This window comes from Xiphophorus hellerii, chromosome 10 (genome assembly GCF_003331165.1).
Source record: "Xiphophorus hellerii strain 12219 chromosome 10, Xiphophorus_hellerii-4.1, whole genome shotgun sequence".
Taxonomy (NCBI): domain Eukaryota; kingdom Metazoa; phylum Chordata; class Actinopteri; order Cyprinodontiformes; family Poeciliidae; genus Xiphophorus; species Xiphophorus hellerii.
The window spans coordinates 15,437,264-15,461,581 of NC_045681.1; the positions used below are offsets into that span (position 1 = coordinate 15,437,264).

Consider the following 24,318-nt stretch of genomic DNA (forward strand, 5'->3'; position numbering starts at 1 on the left):
TGCGAGTCTTTTATTCTTAAGCTTAATATGTATAAAACTTTAATTTGAATGATTATGGCTTACAGCCGATGAAAAATCAAAATTCAGTTTGCCAGAAGATTGGGAATATTGCATAAGAAAAATGTATTTTTGATACAGAAATTTTCCTAAACGCATGCCTCTATATTGAACAGTTTATTCAGTTATCAGTTGGGTGGGTCTCCTTTTACATAAATTGTTGCATCAATGCAGCATGGCATGGAGGTGACCAAGATTACATTTGTGTCATCTTTCTCTTTATGATAGCTCACAGATTCAATCACCTTTTTTTTCCTAATGGACCACTGTCAAGTCAGCGGTCATTTCTAGAATTGTATAAACGATAACATTTCTGTATTAAAAGCACTTTTTACTTTACTTGTGCAGTTCAGGAAGTGGAAGTCATTCATTCATTTCTAAGACTGACCGTTTATTTAGTATGGCTTACATCAAGTGACAATTCCATAACTTGCATAAGGTGAAAAAAGTAACGTATGAAAGTATAACATTATCACCCACACAATTAAAGGAAGAACTGTCCAGCAGTGAGTGAAAGCATCTTACCAGATAAGATGCTGCATAAAAGAAAGTTCTGTAGTGTAGAAAGACCAGGTGTAACTATAGCCCTTAAAGAATTGTGAAGCGAAGTCCTTTCAAGGGTTTCCTGGAGATTTACAAGAAGTGGATACAGCCAGTGCCTCAAAAACCCCTTCCCACTGACATATCCAGGGCAGGGTCAGGTGTATTTCTTGAAGAAAATCCCAGATTTAGTTTCTTGAGAAAAAATATGTTACATAACCCAATAAAACATTGTTTATCACAAAAACGTCAGCCTTCTGAAAAGCCTGTGGCTCTATGTAAGTGTTAAGGAACTCTGACTTAACTCATTTACATTGTTGGTCTGGTGTCTCATTTTCTTATATCATCTTATAGGTACTATATTATTATTATTTTGTATTTCTTTCCATTCAACATCCTATTTCTAAGGTTCGGTACAGAGCTAAAGCCACCTTCTTCATCAATGAGCTTTTTGCCAAGGTGTCTGGCTTTCTGCTGGACTACCAGCTTTCCCCGAAGGCTCTTTGTATTGGAATGCTTTTCTTGTGTGTGTGTTATGTAATATAATAATTGTCTAAAAAGTAGAAATGTAGGTTTTTATTATCTGTAAGCCATAATCATTTAGAATAGCAGAACTAACTGTGTGAAATATATCACTCTATGTGTAATTAATCTGTGTGCTTTTTACTTTTTAAATTTCTAAGTGCTAAAATAAAGAAACTTTTTTATGTATATATTATTTGAATTTATTGATATTTACATGTAGGGCATGTTACCCACATGTTTCCACTAATACTTTCATGAAAAAAAGTCATTTCTAGAATTTTATGTTAAATCAACAACTTATTAAAGTTTATTTTCTTACAGTCTCACAAAAAAAAACCAAAAAAAAAAACAATCGACCTTGGGGGTGGGGCCACTAGTGTTGAAGCACCCCAAAATCACGCACTTCACTCGGACCGCCTTTGTGTTGAATACAGCCAGGCACTTCTCTGCATAATTGATAAACCTGTTCGGAAACTAAAACGAGCAACAAAAGTACCGCATTTTAAACTTCTGCCTAAATTGGCTTCTTTTTGCAAAACTTTAGATGTCTGAGGGAAATATGACTCACTGTAAACTTCCAAATTTGAATCTGAATTCTTGTTGAAACGTATCTAAAAATGTGTTAAAATTAATAAAATCGCATTACTTCATCAGGCATATGGCTAAAATTGTTTCAGGTGTGACGTACCTATCCTGCTACCCGAACAAAATAATTCGCACAGTTGTAAAGATTGGCGTTCCCAAATTTCAAGTGGCGCGCTTGACTCTATCTCGCGAGATTACGGAGTGTTGTGTACTTTGTCAGGAGCAGCGCTCCGCCACCATTTCGCTGCGTAAAGTCTCCTCCCCGCGACCGCTACATTCTGCGCCGAAACCCAGTCTCTCCCGCTCCGGATTTTAACTTCTTCCCACAGTCCTAGGTGTACCTCGTTGGGTACCGAGAGCCAGTTTGGACTGCCGGCATCACGGATTGAGTACGATTTTGCGCGGATGACGACTCCTTCAGCGAGAATTTAGTAAAAGAAAATCAGTCGGAAATTTCAGGTAGGTGGGAACTTAAGATGGCGGCCTTGAGAGGGAGGGGGGCAAGGAGGAAGTAATGGGGGGACATAAGGGAGTGCTGAAACTAACGGCAGGACGTTACCAGAGTACGTTTGACCTAGTGGTGTGTTTTAAAGGAAATGAACTCACAATTTGTTTGCTTTGCACGATAGAATGCTTATATACAAAGTGGTACCACGAATGAAAGCAAGTGTAACGCTGTGTAACACAAGGAATTCCTATTTAAGTCATGATTTGGAGGGGAGGCGTTGTTAACCCCCTTGAGTCCCCCCACATGTTCATTGCAAAATTTATATGAAACTTTATAATGGCGTTTTATACCTTTCTCTTTTTCGGTTTAAAGAAATATTTCTCAATATTTAAAATTAAGTAAGTAAATAATAATTTCCTATAGAGGTTTGACCCCACGCAGTGACGTCACTTGCGATTCCCCACTCCCTCCCCCTTCTGTTTTACGTGCACAAGCGGGTTTTAATGTGACTTTTTTGGTGTTTTTTGTGTTGTAATTTATCAGATGTGTTGGTTTCAACGGGCTGTGTCAGAACCGGAGCATTACATAACAAACAGCGAGAGGAAAGGGGCGCCTGCGCATTAAATGATCGCACCCTACTAACTCTTCAAGCTTTGCTAGTTAGCAGCTTGCTTTCTCTTTTTCGCGCAACACAACCCACTGTGTGTATTGTAGAGGCTAGCGTTAGCTAGCTAACCGGTAACGTTAGGCGTTCACTGTTTGTTTTTTGTTTTTTTTATGGTGAAAGCTGCTCCGATCACTCTCGGACGGGAAGCAAAAGTCCGATTCATGAATCACATGATCGGCGGAACCGGTGCTTGCAGACATACCCGCTGGTTAAACGCGTTAGATTTTTATCAGGGTGGATCCGAGTACATGTGGCGACTAGAACTAGCCACAGCGAGGAAACATTACCCAAATTAAAGATTGAATGACTAGAGGCCCAGCTGCGCGCGCTGGACCACCGGCTTTTTTTTTTTTTTTTTTTTTTTTGCCCGTTGGAGAGAGCGTGTGCTGCAGGATTCCCAGTAGCTTCCTGTGGGCGACTGCAGCACGTTCAACTTGGAGCTGCTGCTCCGGTTTTTATTACTGCTGCAACATTACCCAGTGAAACACAGCCTCATACACTGAGCAGGAGCAAGGAGTTGTCCAGCTTAGCAGTACTGTTGCTCCTCTACTGACTTGACTGACCCTCCCTACACACACACTGTTACTTGTTTTGTTTTATCATTTCACTCTCTAATAAAGCTGCATAGGCCTTCAGGTGCCTCCAGAAAGTTTTGTAAAGGATGACCAAATGTGAGACACTAATAATCATAGTAATAGTTATGAAATATGTTTTTCTTTTTTCTCCAAATCCCATTTTTCCCATCTGAGTTAACGTAAACAAAGATCAAATTAATCGGGTCACATTTTTAATATTAAATGAGGTTGTACAGCTCTTTAAGCTGTCAGTTATATATATATTTGTTTGTTAAAGAACAAGTATGATGCATGTTTATTCTGTGAGCAAAGCTACAGTCCTTTTTTTAAAATTACACTATGTGATAAAAGGTGTTGAGGTCAAAAATCCATTATAATGACCCTGTGTTTCACACACTTTAATGGCCAGAGGTGTATAAAATCCAGCTCCTGAGCACCCTAAAAGTTTCTGTAAACCTTTGTAAAATAAGGAGTCACACTTAGGAAATCAGTCACAGTACAATGGTAGAGTGCTAGCTGTGCAATAAGTCCAGTCAGGAAATTTAAATTCTGGTAAGATATTCTTTAGTCAGCTTTTAGTAGTATATGGAAACAGACATGGAAGTGATTAGGAATGACAACAACTCTGCCACTAAGCAATAAACCACGTAAAATCACAAAATGTGACATGGTGTGCAGAGGTTTCCAGTGTTCTCCAGGTCTGTAGCTACAGACATTCAAACTTTGTGTGGTCTTCATATTAGTTCAAGAACAGTGGACATAGAGCTTCATTGACATAGGTTTCAATGTCTGAACAGGTACACTGAAGCCCTACATCACCAAACGCAAGGCACACTGTCAGATGCAGTTGTGTAAAAGACGCCACCAATGGACTGTGGAGTAATAAATCGTACCTCTCTGTCTGGCAATTCAGTGGACGAGTCTGGGTTTGGCAGTTGCTAGGATACTGATACTTGCATTGTGTCAAGTGCAAAGTTTGGTGCAGAGGGGACTGTCTTCTTTTTTTTGAGTTGCTCTTTACTTCTCATGAAAGGAACGCTTAATGCTTCAACATACCAACACTTTTTGGTATGTTTTTTTTCTGAGATATAGAGATGCAAAAGTTATTCTAACAGAGAAACCCAGAGTTTGTGAACTGACTGCAGCAACATTCCCTAAGTGCTTGGGTGGATGGACCTAAAAGAATGAGGACAGTCAGCCATATTACCTCCAGCTGCTCAGCTGAGTCCTGTCAGTTTTGATAAAGAATGTTGCAGAGAGAGTTTTCCCATGAAAAGTCTCTCCAGGTGTAGCAACTAACGGAGAAAGACTGTTTTCAAAGCTTAGAGGCATTCCTTTTCAGCATTCTCAGTATAAATTTCTTTATGCCATTACTGTTTAACATCGTCACTATGACCCGTGTTTGTGTACATCTTGCGTACTCTTTCAACCCTTACCTGAATTATATTTTTTACGTTCATATCAGAAAGTGAAACTTGTATTTTGTATAGATTCATTACAGATAGAGAGGAATATTTCAAGGGTTTTATTTCTTCTATTTTTGATGGTAACGGTTTACAGATGATTAAAACACCCATAATTCAGTGTCTCAAATAATTAGAGTGTTACATATGCCCAACAAAAACTGGATATTTCAAACAAATGACCTTCTGAAATGTGTGATAATTTCTGTGCACTGAATACTTGGTTGGGCTCCTTTTGTATGAATTACTGCATCAATGTGGCACATCATTGATGCTCATTTATAGATCCATGACAGTGATTTATTTTAAATGTTAATTTATACTAATTAAAACTACTAGCTGAAGAAATCTAGAAGTCAGATTCTCAGAAAAGACCAATAAAAAGAAAGATTTCCGCAAATCATGGGAAAGATTGCTAACATAACATTTTTTCAGCAGGCAGCCATTGACTCTCTCAGAAAGGAAAACAATAGTGTGCAGGCCCTGTACTGTGAAGTCAAATTTTTCCAGTACGAAAAATGTATCATAGCCCCCCACCCCCTCCATTCCCGTTTAATTAGAAACATGTCACAGAGTAAAAGTGGCGAAAGCAAAATATTGTTTCACAAGAGTTGTTAATTGTGAAATGCAGTTGATCATTTAATTTTTTTTTTCTTTTCCCCACTTCCTCAGAACATGTGGAAGGGAGCCTAATTTCAGCATCCTGGAAGTAGAAAGCACAGAAGACCTGTGTCTCACACCACAGACAGGTAAGACGTTGCTTTGTAAACACACCCAATCTGATCAAACCGTTTTTAATCTCTTCTCACAGAAACGTCTCAAAACGTCCACAGAATCAAATGTTGTCTGAGGGTGGCTACAGGTTTATGATGGAATGTTTTGTTTGTGTTCAAACTGCATAATGATGATACCTGCTGAATAACAGGGTGTGAGTTTGTGTTGCTCAACACAGACTTGAGCCGCCTGCCTTGGAAAGAAACGGGGTGAGGACTGCCGGTAGATATTGCAGGGTTATCACACAGTTGGACTTCTAGTTATTTAAACGCATTCAGGCAAATGGCTAAAATGACTCGGACAGATAATAAATATTCAAAAGACAATGTAAAGTATGAATTGTAATGCCTTTTGAAGTACTTTAAGTACTAAATATGGTATTCTTGTGAGTAATTTAGTCTGTTTTAGAACATTAGGGAGCAAACATCATCATGGAGATCAAGGAACACAGCAGACGAGTCAGAGAGAAAGTTGTGGATAAGTTTCAACTGGGGCTAGGTGATTAATTAGCATAGCCAGTAGCCACAGGATACTGTTCAGTCTTGAGCTTTTTAATGTATAAAATTGGCATCATAATCGCAACATCAGCATGTGTGAAACTGTGATGCTGTGGTAACTTGAATTCAGTATTTGGTAGCTCTTTATATTTCAAGTATTCCCACACTGCATCCCAGTAACAATATGTTGGATGAACACTCGATTCCCCATCTGATGTTGATTTCATTGGCCAAGACGCTGAAACTCTTTCAGATTGACTGTGTTATCTTTCTGAAGAATAAGGAAAAAACTTGGGTTTATTTCAAAATGAACATAAAATATTAATTAAAAATATCACAGTTTAATTTTATTCTAATATTGTGCAACAATAGGTTAGTCAACATTTGAAAATGTAAAGAGCATGACACAACTGCAAGCCGACCAAAACATAGCCGCCCACCTGTACTAAGCAGCCATTCAATGAGTGTATTAATCAGAGAAGCATACCGGAGGCCTATTCTAACTCTGGAGGAGTTGCAGAGATTCACAACTTAAGTGGGAGAATCTGTTGACAGAGTAACTATTAGTTGTGCACTCTACAAACCCAAGCTTCTGTGAGTGAGTGGCGAAAAAAAATCAAGTCATATTAGGAAAAAAAGTCCTTAGAAGTTTGGTTTGCTGTCTGCCACAAGCCTTATATGGCTGCAGACATGTTGTCTGGTGTGGTCTGGTGAGATGAAACCAAAATTAACACGGCACCAGTCTTAAAGCACTAATGTCACAGTGAAATGTCGTAGAGGCAGAATCAATGAAGCTGGTCAGAGTTGATGGGAAGTCAGACGGAGCTAAATGCAGGAGTTCCCTAGAAGAAAACCTCAGAGGCTGCAAAAAACTATCCAGCAGATAACAACCCTAAACATAAAGCCAGAAATAAAATACGATGACTCTGTGAAATCAGAATCTGATCAAGAATGCGCTGATGTGAAAATGTGGGCCAATATCTGATATTAATATTCCTGTGTCACCTGATAACTGATATTTACCAATATATCTTTATTATTTCCCTTGCCTTTCAACATTATAAAAATCTCCACACCACACACATCGCCTCTCTACTTTAGTTAACGCCTCCAAATCCTGTTCTGCATCACTATAACTGTTGCAAGACTAAACAAATGCCACATGACCAAACACAAACAACTATAAGATGGAAATGAATATCGGCACATTTTTGCATATCAGATTGATGCGATATCTAAAAAAAAATGACTTGCATTGGTTAAAACTGATGTCAATTCTGATATGTTGTGCATCCCTAACTCTAGTGTGCAAAGATGCACTCCATGCAGTCTGGCTGAGCTTGCACTATTTTCCATAGAGATATGTGCTCTTAAATTACATTACTATTAGAGAATGATCTTTAAAGATTTGCCACTGTAATTACAGCAAAGCATGGTTCTTCAAAATGTGGACTACAGGAGCTGAATACAATTTCACACCGCACTTCAAAATTCTTTTTTCCGTATAAACACTCAGAAGCAACATCATTCGCCACGTTTGTGCACACAAACAAGGAATTTGACTTCAGTTCCACATTTCTCTCTTCATAGTTATTAATAAAACATAACTATGAAGAGAGTTATGTAATTATTTTATTGTATAATAATATTCAGTAAAATTTTGTAGCCATCCTTTCACTTCACAATTCTACTCTCTATGTTGTCATTCTCATTCAATCCCAATAAGCTAAATTTATTTTTGTGGTTGTAGATGTGAGAAGGGCATATGAATACTTTTACATGTCATTGTATATGAGTGGTTCATTACCAGCCTTCTGCAAAACTCTATGGCATTTGAGGATTTGTGATGCAATCATCAGAATCTGGTCTCTTTGAAGAAGAACACACCCAAGACCATGCATGATAGTGGGCCGTTAGGCACCAGGGTTGGGGGGGAATCACTGATCTCATCATTCAGACAAATTTTTCTGACGTCTCAATGTCTCTACTCTCCATAGGGGCAGTGTGTGGTCGGAGCAGCTCAGAGGAAAGAAGATCTGGAGAGGAGGCGGAGCGGCAGCTCGCCTCCCCGGCTGTGGATGTGCTGGGTGCCAACCCCCAGGCTGCACAGAATGTGGCTGGGGAGTCGCCGCGGCATGCCCCGCAGCCGGTCGCAGCTGCCCACCGCCCGGTCCCTCCGTTCACAAATCCGTCCGCAGTGCCGTTGTCGGACTGCAGCAACTCCACGTACCCCAGCATGGAGAACGCACCCACGAACACTTTGCCTGGGACTCTCCCAAGCAGCAACATTAAGGCCATCATTTCACAGGAGGTCCTTTCTGAGGAGGCCGCGTCTGGGACACAAAGACTTCCCACTCCCACTCATCCTCCTCTCACATCACAGATTAACAGCACAGTGGAAGAGCATCAATACGGGTCACAAACTATTAAAGAGAAAAGCCTCACAAATAGTCAGGAATACCAGATCCAGCCACCTCAACAAGGTCCTGGGGCTGTGGTTGTTACAGAGTTCAAATCAGAGACTGGAACAAATGTGGAAATTACCGGAGAAAATATTCTCCTGCAACCCCAATCTCAAATCTGTTTCACAGTTGCTTCCTCTGCTGGTTCCCAGTCAAGTGTTGGATTTAAAGTCCAGGAGCTGCCGGTTCACACAGTTCCTCACAGCCACAAAACTCTGTCAGGGGTTGCAGAGTCAGTGGGAAGTGGACAGGACTCAAAATCTCAACTCCAAACTAAACAAACTGACCTATCAGAAACAAAACCTAGAGCAGTCGGAGAGATTTCACACGATGCAGTGGAGACGAGGAAAACAAACTCTCTGGATTCAGTCAAGACATTTCTCCACCCTGAAACACAACCTCATCTTTTGTCAAAGGCCGGACAATCCGCACCTGGAAGAGAAACCTCAGTGTCCTTCTGTGTCGCCCCGGCAGCGGCTCCACAGAACACGGGGGATGAACCGACTGATGCCACCGCCAACATGCTGCCAGAGTTCTCCTCTTTAAAGGAGAGTTCCTCGACTCCCCCTGCAGGGTCATCGCTGCCTGACACAAGTCTAGTGGTCTCTCTGCAGGCAGGAACGCCTCATACCTCAGATCAAGTCCCCTCAACCGAGACGTCACTGATCGCTGAGATTCTGCGCTCCAGCGAGGCTCAAGAAATTGTGGTGGTCAGGGACAGTGGTGACTGGTCCAATGTGCACCTGAATCAGAATTACCTCCTGCAGCGGGAAGACGGCACCGTCTGTCAGGCTGCCATCGTCAACCAGCTTTCAGCGGGGGAACCGAAGTTGTATGAAGATGACATCCAGGCTGGGGTGGAGCTCCACTCCCAGCCGGTGGAGGTGTACGAGTTCTGCAGTCTGGTGGAGGAGGTCGCCGAGGAAACCATCTGCGTTGGAGGTGGCGGGCAGATACCTCACTCGCCAGGATACGAGGTGAACCTGTTCAACGCGCTACTGGAAAATGCAGAAGAGGACCTCGAGCCTTCTATTCACACAGTTGCACAAGCCGACACCATCATCATCTCCCAGGAAGCGCTGGCATCGCCTAGTGATGATGCTCATAACCCGATGGGACAGCATTTAGTGCTAAAATCTAACCAAACTGTAGAAGTGGCACACACAAGCAAGGTCTGCTTAGTTCAAGTAGCTGCTGTTACATCTGACTCGTTCGCCATTGAGGAGGCCGACGTCACTACGCAAACTGGGACGCATTGTTCACAGACCAGTTCGGCAGACGTGGGTTTAACGCAGATGAGCGATTCCGCAGCGGTTCAAACAGTTTCACCGCAACAGGAAGCGCTTCTATCGTCAGTAGGTCCAAGCGGGGAACCGGAAATGTCCTCTGCTGTTTCGGTGCGTGTTTCCAGCACTACAAGTCAGACCCCAGGATTTGCTGTCGTAAATGCGGTCAAGCCTGAGTTCTGCGTTTCTTCTCGAGAAGGAACTAGAATGAGTCTGTCTCTGACTCCATCTGTTCAGAACGTTGTAGTGTCCACAGAATCCAAACCAGAGGCATTCTGCACCACTTACTCCTCTGCTGTTATAAATCCAAAGCTGCTCCTTTTAAAGCCAGGAGAGACTCCTCTCCTGAAGCATCCACCCTCCCTTCAGGCAAAGGTGTCCCAGCAGCAGAATGTGGATGGTGCCCACATCGCTCTGTCTGGCACAGTGTCTAAGGAGTGCCTTCCCCAACCTGTTTTAGCTGCCGATTCTCCGTTTGTGTCTACAGCTCTTAGCGTTCACAAAGATCAGACGCCGTGCTCTGTGCATAAAACATCAACGGCAACAATTCCTGTCAAAGCTCAGCAGACTTCATCAGTGCGCCCTACAGCTTCAACCAGCAAATCAGAGGCCTTAACTTTTACCGAAACGTCAACAAAAGAGACAGATACCCTTCCGCAAGATGTCTCGGCACCCCAACCCGTCACACCTCAAACCTTTGTCATGCTTTCAGCTGCTGAAGAGAGGGACGAAACTGAGACGGCATCTACCAATCCCAACGACTCCAACAGCTACCCCGACGATGCAGAAGACGAGAGCGAGGATATGGACCAAGATCAGGACGAACAAGCAAGTGACATCCAAGAGGGCGAGTTGGGCCAGGTCAGCAGCGCTGAAGAAGACAGCGATGATGAAGCAGACCCTGACAGGAGTGAGATGACGACTCCCAGCTCTACACACAAGGTACTTCAACTGAAAATCACACCATGATGTGGGCTTGATCAAACTATGCCTGGGTAGTGCAGTCATTTACAAAAGTAAAATACACTTTTAATTTTAAAGTTGTGCATATCTGGACATATTAAAAAAATATCTGTCCTGTATCAGGTTTTAAAACTTCTTAAAAACTAATATCAGGTGTACAAAACCACACAATTTCCATTTCCTGTTGTAGCCATTTAATAAATAAAAATAGAACAAAAATAGAAAAGCTGTGTGGCGAAACAAAGTTCACCCTTTCGATATCCATAACATTTAAATTAAGTCGCTGCCAGATGCTGCTAATAGAAGCTGGACTGTTATCACATTGCTAATGTGTTCAATGTGTTTGTAATAGTGTTGTCGCCAAGCTATAGTCAATAAATTAGAATAAGTACTCTGACACTCGTTTGTCAGATTAACAATACCTTTTGAAAATAAGCAGATATTAAACATACTATTAATTAAGCTCACATTTTGTATTGTTTTTTTATTGGTCTGATGTAATATTCAAATATAAAATTTCTATAAGCAAAATATGTAAGCAGGAAACATCATAATTAACAGAAATAAAGTCTTAAACATGCGGAACTGAGCTTTGTGTCTCATAATGAATTGAGTTACTGACATAAACTTTTCAATAATATTATAATTTACTAAATATTACATGTACAGGTCAAGTCAACAACTTCCCAGAAAATTCACCACAAGGTCAAACTGTTCAGAGCTCAGAAAAATAACAAAAGAAACCCAAAGAGCTCCATGACAAACTACTGTGTACAGCTGGTATGTTAAATGTTGAAAAGTTTGCGAAAGTACAATTAGGAGAAGACTGAACAGGTAGATCTTATTTGGGAGAGTCAAAAGAGTAAACCTCTTTGAAAAGAATATGAACTGTTTTTATTTAGTGCAGTTCTTTAAGCGCTTTACAAAAAAAAAAAGTCACTTCATTCCAATCATATGTATATTCCAATTATTCCTAGTTATCAAACTGTGCATCAAGTTCAGCTTATTTTTCAAAAAGGTTAAACGTTTTCAGTCTTTTGAATCTCAACAGTTTGCTTCAGCTCATTGATTTGCAGCATTTATTCCTGGATGAGCATGTAGTGACGGCAGACAATCGCTTACACTGAGTCAACTTTACAGCAATCCCTCATACTCGGCATGCAGTGGAGAGGAAAATCTCCACTTTAACAGGAGATTTTCCTCCTGTTAAAAGCCCACTGCCACCCCACTGTTCGGCAGTGGGGTGGATGGATGATGCTTTGGGCAGTCATAACATGATGCTGTCAAACTGTTAGCAGGGCAATGATTCCAACCACAGCAACAGATCTACAACATAATAGGTGAAAAATAAAAGTGGAGACCCCACATTGGTTGAAATGCTATGGTGCGACCCAAAGAGCTGGGAGAATATCTGCAAATCTCAGTGGGCTAAAGCTAGCTATTAAATCATAGGGTGCACTTAGTTTTTCTACACAAAGCTTTTTCAATTTGGCTTCATTATAAGGAAATTACAGTATTGTCTGTCATTCATTTTGTATCCTTGATTAGATTTAAGATGAGTATCAATAAATTATCCTTTAATGCAAAATTTCACATGAGTTATGTTCACTAAAGCATCTTTTCAGTCGAAGCTGGCTTCCTTTTATTTTCGGCTGATGTTCAGCGTTCTCCGGTTTTACTTGTAGGTCTAATATTTATCCCATCATAGAACCTGGAGGAATAAAAATGTTCTCTTTTTATCTAATAACAAAGCTTTGGAGTGTAACATTGTGATCATGTTTTCCACTGTCTTCCTCCTGCATGTAGTCCATCAATGCAACTCATGGTATAGTGTCAGTTTTATGTAGCTCCTTTTAAGTTGGCTGCATGCTCAAGCCATGTGTGTTTTTCAGCATGAAGAGAGCAGGGCTGACACACAGGCACTGTTCCTTAAGGTAAGCGGTGGTTGTCAGAGAACCACATAGGCTCATGCTCACAGGACATTCAGTTTGGGTCACTTTTAACACAAATGGGCATCTTTGGTTTTAGTTTTCTTTTTCTTGCATGAGGATGACCACAAAAGATCTATGATTGACAGTATAATGGTGTTTTCTAGTAAATTTGATTATTTTGATGAGCTCAGATAATTTTAGTAAATCAATTTATGTAGTTAAACCTATAGTATATAAAGTAAACACACACAGACTGGTGTGTTTCGATAAGACCAAAAAGATTTCTACGATTGAAATGTTATGTAATGAGCCATGTGATCTGCAGGAAGACTACTGACTTGACCGTTATTATTGATGTTCATGTCCTGAGCCTTCAAAATGCTGCATATAAGAATATTAATGGATGCTTTTCTGTGTTGGTGGGTCTGATCTTGACAATACCCCACTGTTGCTCTTCGTAGTTCAGGTCAGGGGAGTTTGCTGGCCAGTCAAACATATCATGGTCATCAAAGCAAGTTTTGGTATATGTGGCAGTTTGGAAAGGTACCAAGTCCTTGAGGAAAATGAAGCTCATCGGTCGAGGGAAACATGAAGCATTCTAAAATTTCCTGTGATTATTTTTCTTTGTTGCTTTTGTACCTTTTCCCACTGCACTTTTTCCTTCCACCTAACGTCTCGGTGATATGTTTGGATACTGCAATCTGAGTGGCTAATTCTTTAACCATTTGCCTTCTTTGGCTTATCCTGTAGGTGTAGAGTATAAGTGGTAGTTGGAAAACTGTCAAGTCAGCAGTCTTCTCTTAGTTGAAAGATTTTATGTTTTCATTAGCTATAAGACATATTTATCAAAATGAAATGTATGGTTTTTTTTTCCCATTTCTCTCTCTTTTTTTTTTTTTTTACAAATTACTGAAAAGAAATATTATCTACACAGATAATTAATAAATCACAGAAATAAATGCACTTTATTCTTTGATGGAGCGTGTTCACCTCTGCTTTTGCATTCATCTCTTTTTCACATTAAAATAAAATTGTCCTCAACCGTCTGTCTCGGCCCTCAGGTGCGCCAGTGGATCTCAGATAGAGTCGCGGTCAGTTCGTCTCCCTCCTCACCGTCCGCCTCCACTTCCTTCCACTGCCCCTCATCCACTCCTGATTGGACGACACCTCAACGGGAGAAGAGCTCGCCTCTCAGGGGTCCCCATGGCAAGTTTGTTTCTCCTTCCTCTGTGGGCTACAGTTCCTCTTCTTCGCCGCCAGACCAGACCACACCCCATCGTTCCCGTGGAGATCGGCACGCTGACATGGCAGAGCTGGCAAAACACGTGAGTAAAATGTATAGGAACACAATTTGGCTTTATCTCACCAAAAATAAACATGATTTGGCACAAAACATTCCATTTGCATCTTTAAGCAAATCAAAGTAATTGCAGATTAAAGGAATATTTTCCTTCTTCTTTTTTTTGTTGATACATTAGCTGTGGTATTTCTAACAGGAACGTGGTTGAGTTTTGTTCTTGGCCCAAAGACTTTGTGGCAAAACAACCAGGAAGTTGATCACTGAAAAAGGGGAAACTAAAAGGAAATAAATACCCAGAACAATGGAGCTGGCTGTGGTTAGAGCCTGGAAAAACCATTATGAAAGAAACGTGCAGAATATATCTTTACAGTTATTGCAGTTGTTACAAGTTTTGTTACAAACAATACTGTACTCTAAATTGTGTAAATGGGGTTGAAAGGGACTAAAATGCTGACCTCATCATCATTGTTGTCAAAGCCAAATGTTCTCTGTGTTGAAGGGGGAAAAATCCTCGTTACTGTGTCATTCACCTGGGAGTTTGGGGGTAAGGGGTAATGAAACCCCACGCTATTAAAAGCTAGTATTATGAAATCAAACCAATGTAAGTCGAATTTGCAGCTGAAAAGCCCCAAACATGCACATGAATGGCCATAATTGTGGCCTTTCCATACATTTAAACTGTCTAGACAACTAAATTTTAAATCCTTTTGCCTGGGAATAATTTTCACGAAAGCGTAATTTCAACGACTGACTAAAAAGTGTTTGTACGCTGTAGGAAGCAGACATTGAACATCGAACCCAGGCTCTAAAGAAAGAAGGTTTCTGGTCAACGAAGCGTCTCTCCCGTCTGCCGGAGCCGCAGCGGACCAAAGTTCACTGGGATTACCTGTGTGAGGAGATGCAGTGGCTCTCTGCTGACTTCGCTCAAGAGAGACGGTGGAAGAGAGGTGTGGCCAGAAAGGTAAGTATCGGTTCAAAACAGAACTACAATTGGTACATTTTAGTATGATAAATGAATAGGGACGCATCTCTGATGTACACGTTAAATATTTAAGACATGTTCTACTGATGTATTGCTAGGTGGTGCGAATGGTGATGCGACATCATGAGGAGCTCAGGCAAAAGGAAGAGAAAGCCAAGAGAGACGAACACGCCAAAATCAGAAGAGTGGCCGCTTCTATCGCCAAGGAAGTCCGGGCGTTCTGGAGCAACGTTGAGAAGGTCAAAAACATCCCTGCTGCATTTTAAACTTAAAAATCGGCTCAGTTAGTCAGTAGCATAGCTGTCATGACTGATTCAGTGACAACATTTAATTTAGCATATTGTCACCTTCCTGAAATAATCACCCAAATAATTTTTTGCCCAAAGTTATTTTGGGGGGGGAAAAAAATCATCACTCCTTTACTGTCAAAAGATGATTTAGGCAAAATTGACTTAGGAAGGGACAATATGCTATGAGAATGTATATATCTTTATACATTTCTTGGCTCGGTCCTTCTCACATCTGCTATATTTTTAATTGTAAAACAAAAGTTGCCTCAAGATATTTTACTGCCAGCATTTTTGCTCAGTTCAGTTCAGCAGTGATCAAACTCTAGAAAAAAACTGGCTACGGTCCAGGTTGATCCGATATAAATTATTCCAGATAAACCAAATGCAGATCAGACCAGCTACTTTTAATCCAGTTATAGTTGTTATATTATTGCAATTTTACAGTAATTGTTGGTCTCTATGTCTGTTGTCTTGCCACTTGCTCGTTTTCAGATCCAGTTCTTAGTTGAGCTGTTCTGTAAAATATGAAACATATAATTCCCATCTTTTTATTTGAAAGAAAATCATTTTAAATCTGACAGAAGTATGGATTACTTTTGGGCTTAACTGTTTGCATATGCAATTAGTTTTTAGTCAGTGATATCAAATAAACAGACATGTTGTAAAGGGGGTGATGTTTTGATTTTTGTGTTTAAAGGTGGTACAGTTCAAACAGCAGTCGAGACTGGAGGAAAAGCGCAAGAAGGCTTTGGACCTTCAGCTCGACTTCATTGTTGGCCAGACTGAGAAATACTCTGACCTCCTCAGCAAGTCGCTGGCGAGGCCGGTGGACACCGACGTATTGCCGCAGAAATCTCTGCCACCTCCTGTTGACGAAGACGGTAGGCTGTTCTTTTGTCAACACGGGTAAAGAACGCTTTTAGAGCCAACTCATTGGATCAGACAGGGATGTTGTCATAGCAACACGCCATTGGCAGGTCATTCAGGGATACAAAAAGTGTTTCATAGAAACAAAAAGCTGTTCACACTGCCAAGCTCGCTGCAACTTTGAGTTATGTAGAAACGTGACTAATGCCGAGTGGCCCTCCGTCAGGCCTGATTCGGGCTTGTCAGACCTGCCAGACTTCTTCTTCTGGTTATCAATGGCATCTGATTACAGAAGGTCGGAGAGCGTACGTTTCCACTGCAGCGAGTTAATGGCTTCCTAAGAGCATTCTCTGTCTTTAAAACACAAGGCAAAAACGAAGCTCTTTATGGATGCTTTTCCATAAAGCATACCCAGAACAGGTGATTTAGAGTGCATCAGTTCTGGATCTGCTGCAGTTCTGCTCATACAAGTAAGGAAGTACATTTCATTTGCGTTACAACTTCTCTGAATGTTACACATATATTTGTGTTTCCATTTGAACCTTACCCATTCAATACATTGTAATATTACAGAAAAGTCCATTTATTTCAGGAACTTTATCACCAAGTGAAGCACTTAATTACACACAGGCAGGTGTTTGAGAGCCTTTATTTCTGTTTGTTATGATAATTTTCTGCTTACTGTTAATGAAAACATAACATTTTAAATTAAAATATCACATCAGACCAATGAAAAACATTTTTAATACAGAAATGTGGGCATACCTGCTTAAAGGTGTGTCGATTCTCTAGAGGGACTTTTAATCTGACAAGACTCATTGGAACACATCATAGTTTATGGAATGCGAGTGCAGATTATAATCACTGTGTAGATTATCACTTTGCTTGTCCATTTTAGGTGTGTATTTTTATTACTATTCTTTCTGTTAAAACTTGTATATTCCTTGTATTTATAAAGTTGGTTTTTAGTGGCTAAAATTTCTTGTCTATATAAAAAAAATCGTGGACATTTTGAAAATGTCATACTACAGCTACAAACCTCTTATTATTGGGATTTTATGTGACAGACAAGAACATTCCAGGAAGTAAAAGGAACACAATACATTTTTTGTTTTTTTAAGAAATAAAAATATTAAAATTATGGCCCTCATTTGCATGCAACCCCATTAACTTCAGGGTTTCTGTAGGATCATAAAAATGGTAATTTTCCAACTTTCCCACAAATATGCAGAACCATTTAGGTCCTGTTATTTATTTATTTTTTTATTTGGTCAGGAAATTTAAATCAAAAGATTTGTTACCCGATCCATAGTTGGTTTCTTCATCATTAACGTTTGTATGTTTAATGAGGCTTTGGGGAGAAAAAAAAATTGTTTAATAATTGGTCAAAACATGTCTTCATTCAGTGTAATGAAGCTTACTGCATATTTTTAAAAAGTCATTAAACAAAGGTGTAATAAAACCTTCAAAATATTTAGTTATATTTTAACTTATCTAAATTAGAACACGTTATTAATATTCGTATTTTCATTCAATTTCTTCAGGTACTCTTGATTTTGCAATAAAACAAGCTCTTTTTTAACTTCTCCTTCTGCAGACAGAGACTTTGAGCCTCCCTGTGAAGAGGAGGATGATGAAGAGACCATAGAGGTGGAGGAGCAGCAAGAAGGCAACGATGCTGCGAGCCATCAGAGGGAGATCGAGCTCCTAAAGGAGGAGAGCATGCTGCCCCTGGACCAGCTTCTCAGCACGCTCAAACTGCCTCCCCCACAGGTAGCCCAAGCAAACGGCTCTGGGAACGCTTTCACAGAGCAGAACAATGAGCAGACATTAAGTCTATTTTAAATGTTTATAATTTTTTTTTTTTTTTTTTTAGGAAAACGTACATTTCTGCTTCAGGTTAGCTTATTAAACTGGCTTATGAGAGCCTCTTTCACACAGAATGACATCTGCCAAGACACCTAGAGTCAGAGAACCGGTTACGAGGGTTTAGTCTGGAATTTGTTTGAATTTAAAGAAATCATGCACTTGAAAGTGGGTTACTTTTCTACTAGTAGTTCAAGTTTGTTGCATGTCTTGATTCAAAATTTAAAGATTAATGAATATTTGCAAACACTAAGCTGCGTGTCTTGCTGGGATATGCTATAGGTATTGTTTTTTTCAGTCCAAGCCTAATTGAAATCCTAAGTAATGAAAAGGTTCTGTTACAAGTCTGGATTTTACTGATGAAGGAAAACGGCATATGCTGGCTGAGGTGTATTTCTTTGTAGTGTGAAGTTTTATTTGCTTTGGGAGCTGTTTGCTCCTGTTGTAAAATGTCTTATTTCAGTTGCACAACACTAACACAGCAAGGTGCCTAATGATCACTCAATTAGATTGTGCTCTGAGACTTATAAAGTATGCAGTGGAGCTCTTGCAAGTTAGAGTTTTAGTGTCTGCACGTGTCTGAGCTCTGTAAATTTGCATGTTTATTCTCCTCCTTTCACATCATAACTGTTGAGCTCATAAAGAGCTTTATAGCTGAAATAATCAAAAGACTAATTTTTTAAGAGATTTTTTTAAAGACTAATGGATGTAACTGTTGAAATAAGAGGCAACCAGATATTCCTCCTTCTTCAGAAAGGCTTGTTCAGTTCAGATCATGAGTTAGGAGCATCAGACTTCAAGTGGGAGTCACTCATCAACCGTTCACAATAATGTAGATGCTGAAAAATGGAACTTTAAAAGTTTATGTTTGAATGTTGTTAAATTAATTGAATGTACAGATAGATTCAATATTATTCATACTCCTGATTGACTAAAAGTTAAAGTAATTTTACCAACATGTTTCTTCTGATTTGAGGTAATCGCAGCGTTTTGTGGTTCTGTCAAAGTCCCGACTGGAATCTGAGCTAAAGATTAGAGTGATGGCATAGAGGCCTTCCAATCTGAAAGACCTGATTTTTATCACCAGTTTTCTGCAACATCACCATCTTTCATAGCAGTTTCACAAACTGTCATAACTATGAGCTAAATATTAGCTAGTAACAACCAGTCATACTCTCTATGCCAACAGCATGCTTTAGAAAGCTTCTTCAAGGGCATTATGATGCTTCAAATGCTTACAAAATTCAAGAATGTCAAAGTTGTTTCAGTATGAAAACAGGCAGTTTTAGTCTAATGCAAGATTTTCAAATAAGAACCAACCAAGAACAAGCTTCTTGGTTGGATGAAAGGGCAATGAGCCTTACTGTTAGAAAAACCTTTTCAAATCATGTTTGATGCCTTTTGATTATCTTTTTCTAAAACATGTGAGGCCCTTCCTCTGCTTTTTGCTCTTCATTTGGAGCTCCATCTAACTGAGCATGAATTTCTGAGATGAATATGTTGGGTTAACGACACCTTTGTTCTGTCTAGGTTTTATGATACAAACATTAGACCTGAACATATTGAAGTGTAATAGACATGCTCATAAAGGATTACAGCTCTCAAGTTTTACAACATTGAACTTTCCTACAACTTTGAGTGTGAGGTATGAGTTTTTAAATTGCTCAGTTTAACCACATTGCAGCTGTAACTGAATATACAGGAAGTTTGTGCCAGTTTTGTGGGTTTTTTTGTTATTGTTGTTGTTGTTTTTGGCTAAGTAATCACCAAATCTTTGGAAAACTTAGGAATCTGGCTCAGAGGAAGAATGCTCAAACGAATCTTCTTTATCGGCGGAGGAGGATGAAGATGGAGAATTCACTGCCAATGAGGAGGATGGTAAGATTAATTTAAGATAGTGCAAGACTACAACCACTTTTTGTGTATTCTCTACAATTTAACACTTTAGATAAGGAGAAATAATACCAAAGCTTTTCTGTTGGAAAAAAATAATGATGTTTCACCTCACCTCGTGTTCAGCTGAGGATGAAGAAGACACCATAGCAGCTCAGGAGAAGGTGGAAGGAAACATCAACCATGCTGAAGAACTTGATGACCTAGCCAAAGAAGGTAGTTTTTTTTCCCTCCTTCATACTTTTATTAAAATAAAACAACAAACTTTTAATTGCTTATGTTTGTTGTTTTTTTTTTGCACTAATTTAGCCTGTTTTACAGCTCCATCATGACCTAGATAACTCCTCCTACCTGCTTCATGTGTTGTTTACATCAAAATTACTTAGAATTTTAGTGTTTTGCAAATGGATCTGAGCCTTTTTTCTTTTACATTTTGTGATATTGTGATACTATGTAGCAGACCAACACAAAGTAACACGTATTATTGATCTGTAGAGGAAATGATACCTGATTTTAGATTTTTCTTAGAGCAAAAATGAAAACATGAAAACAAAAAAAGTGAAACGTTGACAAACTTGTCCTCACATGAGTTCGGTCAGAAAGAAGAGTTATTTTAAAAACAAGAGTGGGTAAAAATTTCAGACTATGGGCGGGACGACTCCCGGCAATACTTGCTTCCAAAAGAAACTCTTCAAAGTATTGATTAGAAGCAAATAAAAAGTACAAGCCATACTTTTCAGATTTTTATCTGCGTAAATATTGAGAGCTGTATGTTTTTGTTTATCACACAAAATCCCAATCAATGCATAAAATTTTGCATTTGTAATCTTAACAAATTGAGAGAAGGGTTAAGGAGAATGGCTTAGGGAAAAAAAATTTTTTTTTGCAAGGAACTTTATTTCAGGTCTCGTTATGAAGAAGAACAATTAACTCCAACCCGACTTGTTTCCGGTTCTCTTCCAGGCGACATGAGTCTGGAAGAGCTTCTGGAGAAGTACAAAGGAGCGTACGCTTCTGACTTTGAGGCTCCTTCTGCTTCTGCCTCCAAAGCCAGCTCCGATTCTGAGGTGTCTGGGGATGAGGAGGTGGAGAATGAGGAAGATGAGAGTGATGTGGAAAGCAACACGTCATCCTCGGGTATCAGCACTCCCTGCGAATCAGGAATTATTTATTTGCTTTTTTTTTTTTTTTACTAATTTGAAAGTTTTAAAATCTTTTTGTCATTAATTTGTTGCATCTTTCTGATGCACTTTTTTCAGACTCCCCTGGAGACAGTGCAGATGACGACTCAGAGAAAGATGTAGAGGGGAGTGACGAACAGGAAGAGGACGATGAGTTTGGAGATGAAGGGATGGAGCTTTTGCTGAAGGAGGGAGACCAAAGCCCGCCTTCCTCCAGCTCGCGGCCAAAGAAAGAGATCAGCCACATTGCTGCAACGGCGGAGAGCCTGCAGCCTAAAGGCTACACTCTGGCAACAACCAAGGTCGGTTGCTGTAACATTGATTACTCAATCTTCTGACCTAGAGATGCACCAATCATCATTTCTGTAGGTCGGCTACCAATTTGACTGTATTCCAAAGTCTCCTTTAAGACCTAAAATAGAAGAAAAAATAAAAACAGTATTTACTATAATTTGTTTTTCATGCCTTTTGGCTGTAGGCGGTGTTTAATTACGCTTGTATAACATTTCCAAATCTACAATATTCTTCAAGTTGAAAGCCTTAAAGCGTAAACAATATGGAGCTTTATTACATAAATCATTCCTGTTATCTGCTGAAAGTCATATTCTCTCTTGAAACCTACTTTCTACAACCTCAGACATGTTGTAAAAAGTAGATTATTTTTAAATAATAGTTCTTCCTTAGACTACATTTTTAAACCTGTCAGTATTACCTGTAATGGCTAATTTTGACTTCCACACTCAATAACAGTCTTCAAAGTGAGGTGTGTTAAGTGTTAGGACCTGGTAAAACGATGACCTTAAGGGGATCGTTTTTGTTTTGGTTTTTTTCTCTTTCCTTTTTTTTTTTTGAGTTCCTGCCTGGCTGGTCACCAGTCAGGCTTGGATAACCTGAAAATGGTCAGATTCTGGTCACCAGTCTGCTTTTCTGTGCATCTTCGTTCTAACCCTGTTTACATCTGGATCATTACTTTCTCATATTTTTCCTTTCTGAAGGTAAAGACCCCCATCCCATTCCTCCTTCATGGAACACTGCGGGAATACCAACACATCGGACTGGACTGGTTGGTCACCATGTACGAGAAGAAGCTCAATGGGATTCTGGCTGATGAAATGGGCCTGGGGAAAACCATCCAAACCATCGCTCTGTTAGCCCACCTGGCCTGTGAAAAAGGTAACGGGCCATATTTATTTATTCCTCAAGCCTGTTTTTAAAATCCCTCTCCATGTACATGTGCTTTTACTTTCCTTCAACCAGTTTTTTTCTTCTTCTTTAGGGAACTGGGGTCCCCACCTCATCATTGTCCCCACCAGTGTGATGCTGAACTGGGAGATGGAGCTAAAGCGCTGGTGTCCAGGGTTTAAGATCCTCACCTACTTTGGAAGCCAGAAGGAGAGGAAGCTGAAGAGACAGGTGATGTTTCTCTGCTTTATTGGGTTTGTCTGCAGCTTTTCTTTTATTGGGCGCATGGTGGCATCATGTATGACTTGGGGCTAAAATATTGAGAGCATGAAGCAGAATTGTAGCCTAGGTTACACCCTTATAATACCATGAGGCTGCAGCGACCAATCCACAACCTTTGAAAAGTATTCATGTCAATTGAACATTTCCACATTTTGTTGCATTACAGCCACAGACTTCAATATATCTTCCTAGAATTTCAATGTGGAAAACACAAAATAGTGCATAATTTTGAAGTAGGCGGCAAATTATGATTGTTGGATTGTATGATAAAAATATCAAAATGGTGGCTTGCGAGAGTTGGGAATAATTTTGTAGTTTAGGGAGACTGAATACATATTCTCACCATAGATCTTTGAAAACAATGCATCCTTCTTTTTAATATGCACTACTTTGTGTTGGTCCTTTTAAAGCCTCTCGTTTTAAAACCTAAACTGCTTGAGTTAATTATCTTCTCAATAGTTAACAGGCTGATATCAAATGTCTAATTTTGAAATAAATTATTTTACATTACATCTTTAGCCGCTTTTACGTATATTTATCCTTAAATCTGCCATAACAAAAAGGGACAACGGTTCTGAGATTTTTTTAGAACCTTGCCAGTGAAAAATGAGAACAGCTCACTTTTTATTCTCCAATTCTTTTCACAGGGCTGGACGAAACCCAATGCTTTCCACGTCTGCATCACGTCGTACAAGCTGGTGCTGCAAGATCACCAGGCCTTCAGGCGAAAGTCCTGGCGCTATCTGATCCTCGATGAGGCTCAGAACATCAAGAACTTTAAATCCCAGCGTTGGCAGAGTCTGCTGAACTTCAACAGGTCTGTAGATTCTGTCAAACCTCGCTTGGTATGTTTGGAATATTTTACCTCTATTATTGCTATCATGAAAGAGCGCTACTCGTATATCAGATCTGCTATTGTTCTAAACATTAAATGGCTGCAATTATTTTAATGAGCCAGTGGTGCTCTCTGGTAGTCCCATTCTTTTGTCTGTAAGGTGACAGTTGTGAATTGATTCTTTTACCGCAGTTTTTTAATTGCAAGAGTAATACTATTGAGTCAAAACTGCTGATGTTCTGGTGTTTTATTTTTCTGTTTCTCTTGGTAATATGGTATTTTTACGGCTCATTTCATGAGTACTTCCAAAATCCAGGCCTGTCGTGATCTGCAGAAAGACATCAGACTCTTGCATGTCCCGTCACACTGTGATCCGTCCTGACTCTTAATCATTCAACTGAAAGTTGAGCTGGACTGCTCAGTTTGAAGTTCATTTGTCACAGGGTTCTATCTGTGTCTGTCGCTGCCCTCTGGTGGCTTAAAATGAATAGAAACAAAATGTAAACTTACAGAAGCGCATTTTAACTTTGTACTTCTACAATATAGTTTTCTTTTAAACTTGAGGAAATACTCAAGTGCTTTGATTCATCTAGTTTATATAAATTTAAATCACTTACAAATACAAAATATTGAAGGAATGTCTGTTTCAATTTTCTTCCCACTTAAAATAAAACATTTTATTACATGTAGAAGAAAATATCAATATTTTGGATTTTGTTTATTTTTATTCATTGTTAAACTGACAATCATTGTTGTCATTGTCATTCAAATTAAGCTTTTGTGTCATAAAAGACGGAATATTTTTGTCATAATTTTAATAGACGAAATGAATAATGCAACTGTTGCCCTTTTTTCCGTGCTGAACCA

At 39.6% G+C, this 24,318-nt stretch overlaps 1 protein-coding gene across 1 annotated transcript in view; it reads left to right on the forward strand.

Moving 5' to 3' along the window:
• Positions 1–1,933: 1,933 nt before the first annotated feature.
• Positions 1,934–24,318, forward strand: part of srcap (Snf2-related CREBBP activator protein) — a 38,107-nt gene continuing 15,722 nt past the window's right edge. The window contains exons 1-15 of the mRNA XM_032574748.1: positions 1,934–2,166; positions 5,533–5,609; positions 8,129–10,821; positions 13,835–14,098; positions 14,849–15,034; positions 15,154–15,294; positions 16,043–16,226; positions 17,810–17,985; positions 19,866–19,956; positions 20,098–20,187; positions 20,935–21,108; positions 21,231–21,454; positions 22,148–22,325; positions 22,429–22,565; positions 23,264–23,433. Coding sequence (XP_032430639.1) covers positions 8,368–10,821; positions 13,835–14,098; positions 14,849–15,034; positions 15,154–15,294; positions 16,043–16,226; positions 17,810–17,985; positions 19,866–19,956; positions 20,098–20,187; positions 20,935–21,108; positions 21,231–21,454; positions 22,148–22,325; positions 22,429–22,565; positions 23,264–23,433 — 4,469 coding nt within the window. The 5' untranslated portion in view covers positions 1,934–2,166; positions 5,533–5,609; positions 8,129–8,367. The remainder of the gene's footprint in view (positions 2,167–5,532; positions 5,610–8,128; positions 10,822–13,834; positions 14,099–14,848; positions 15,035–15,153; positions 15,295–16,042; positions 16,227–17,809; positions 17,986–19,865; positions 19,957–20,097; positions 20,188–20,934; positions 21,109–21,230; positions 21,455–22,147; positions 22,326–22,428; positions 22,566–23,263; positions 23,434–24,318) is intronic.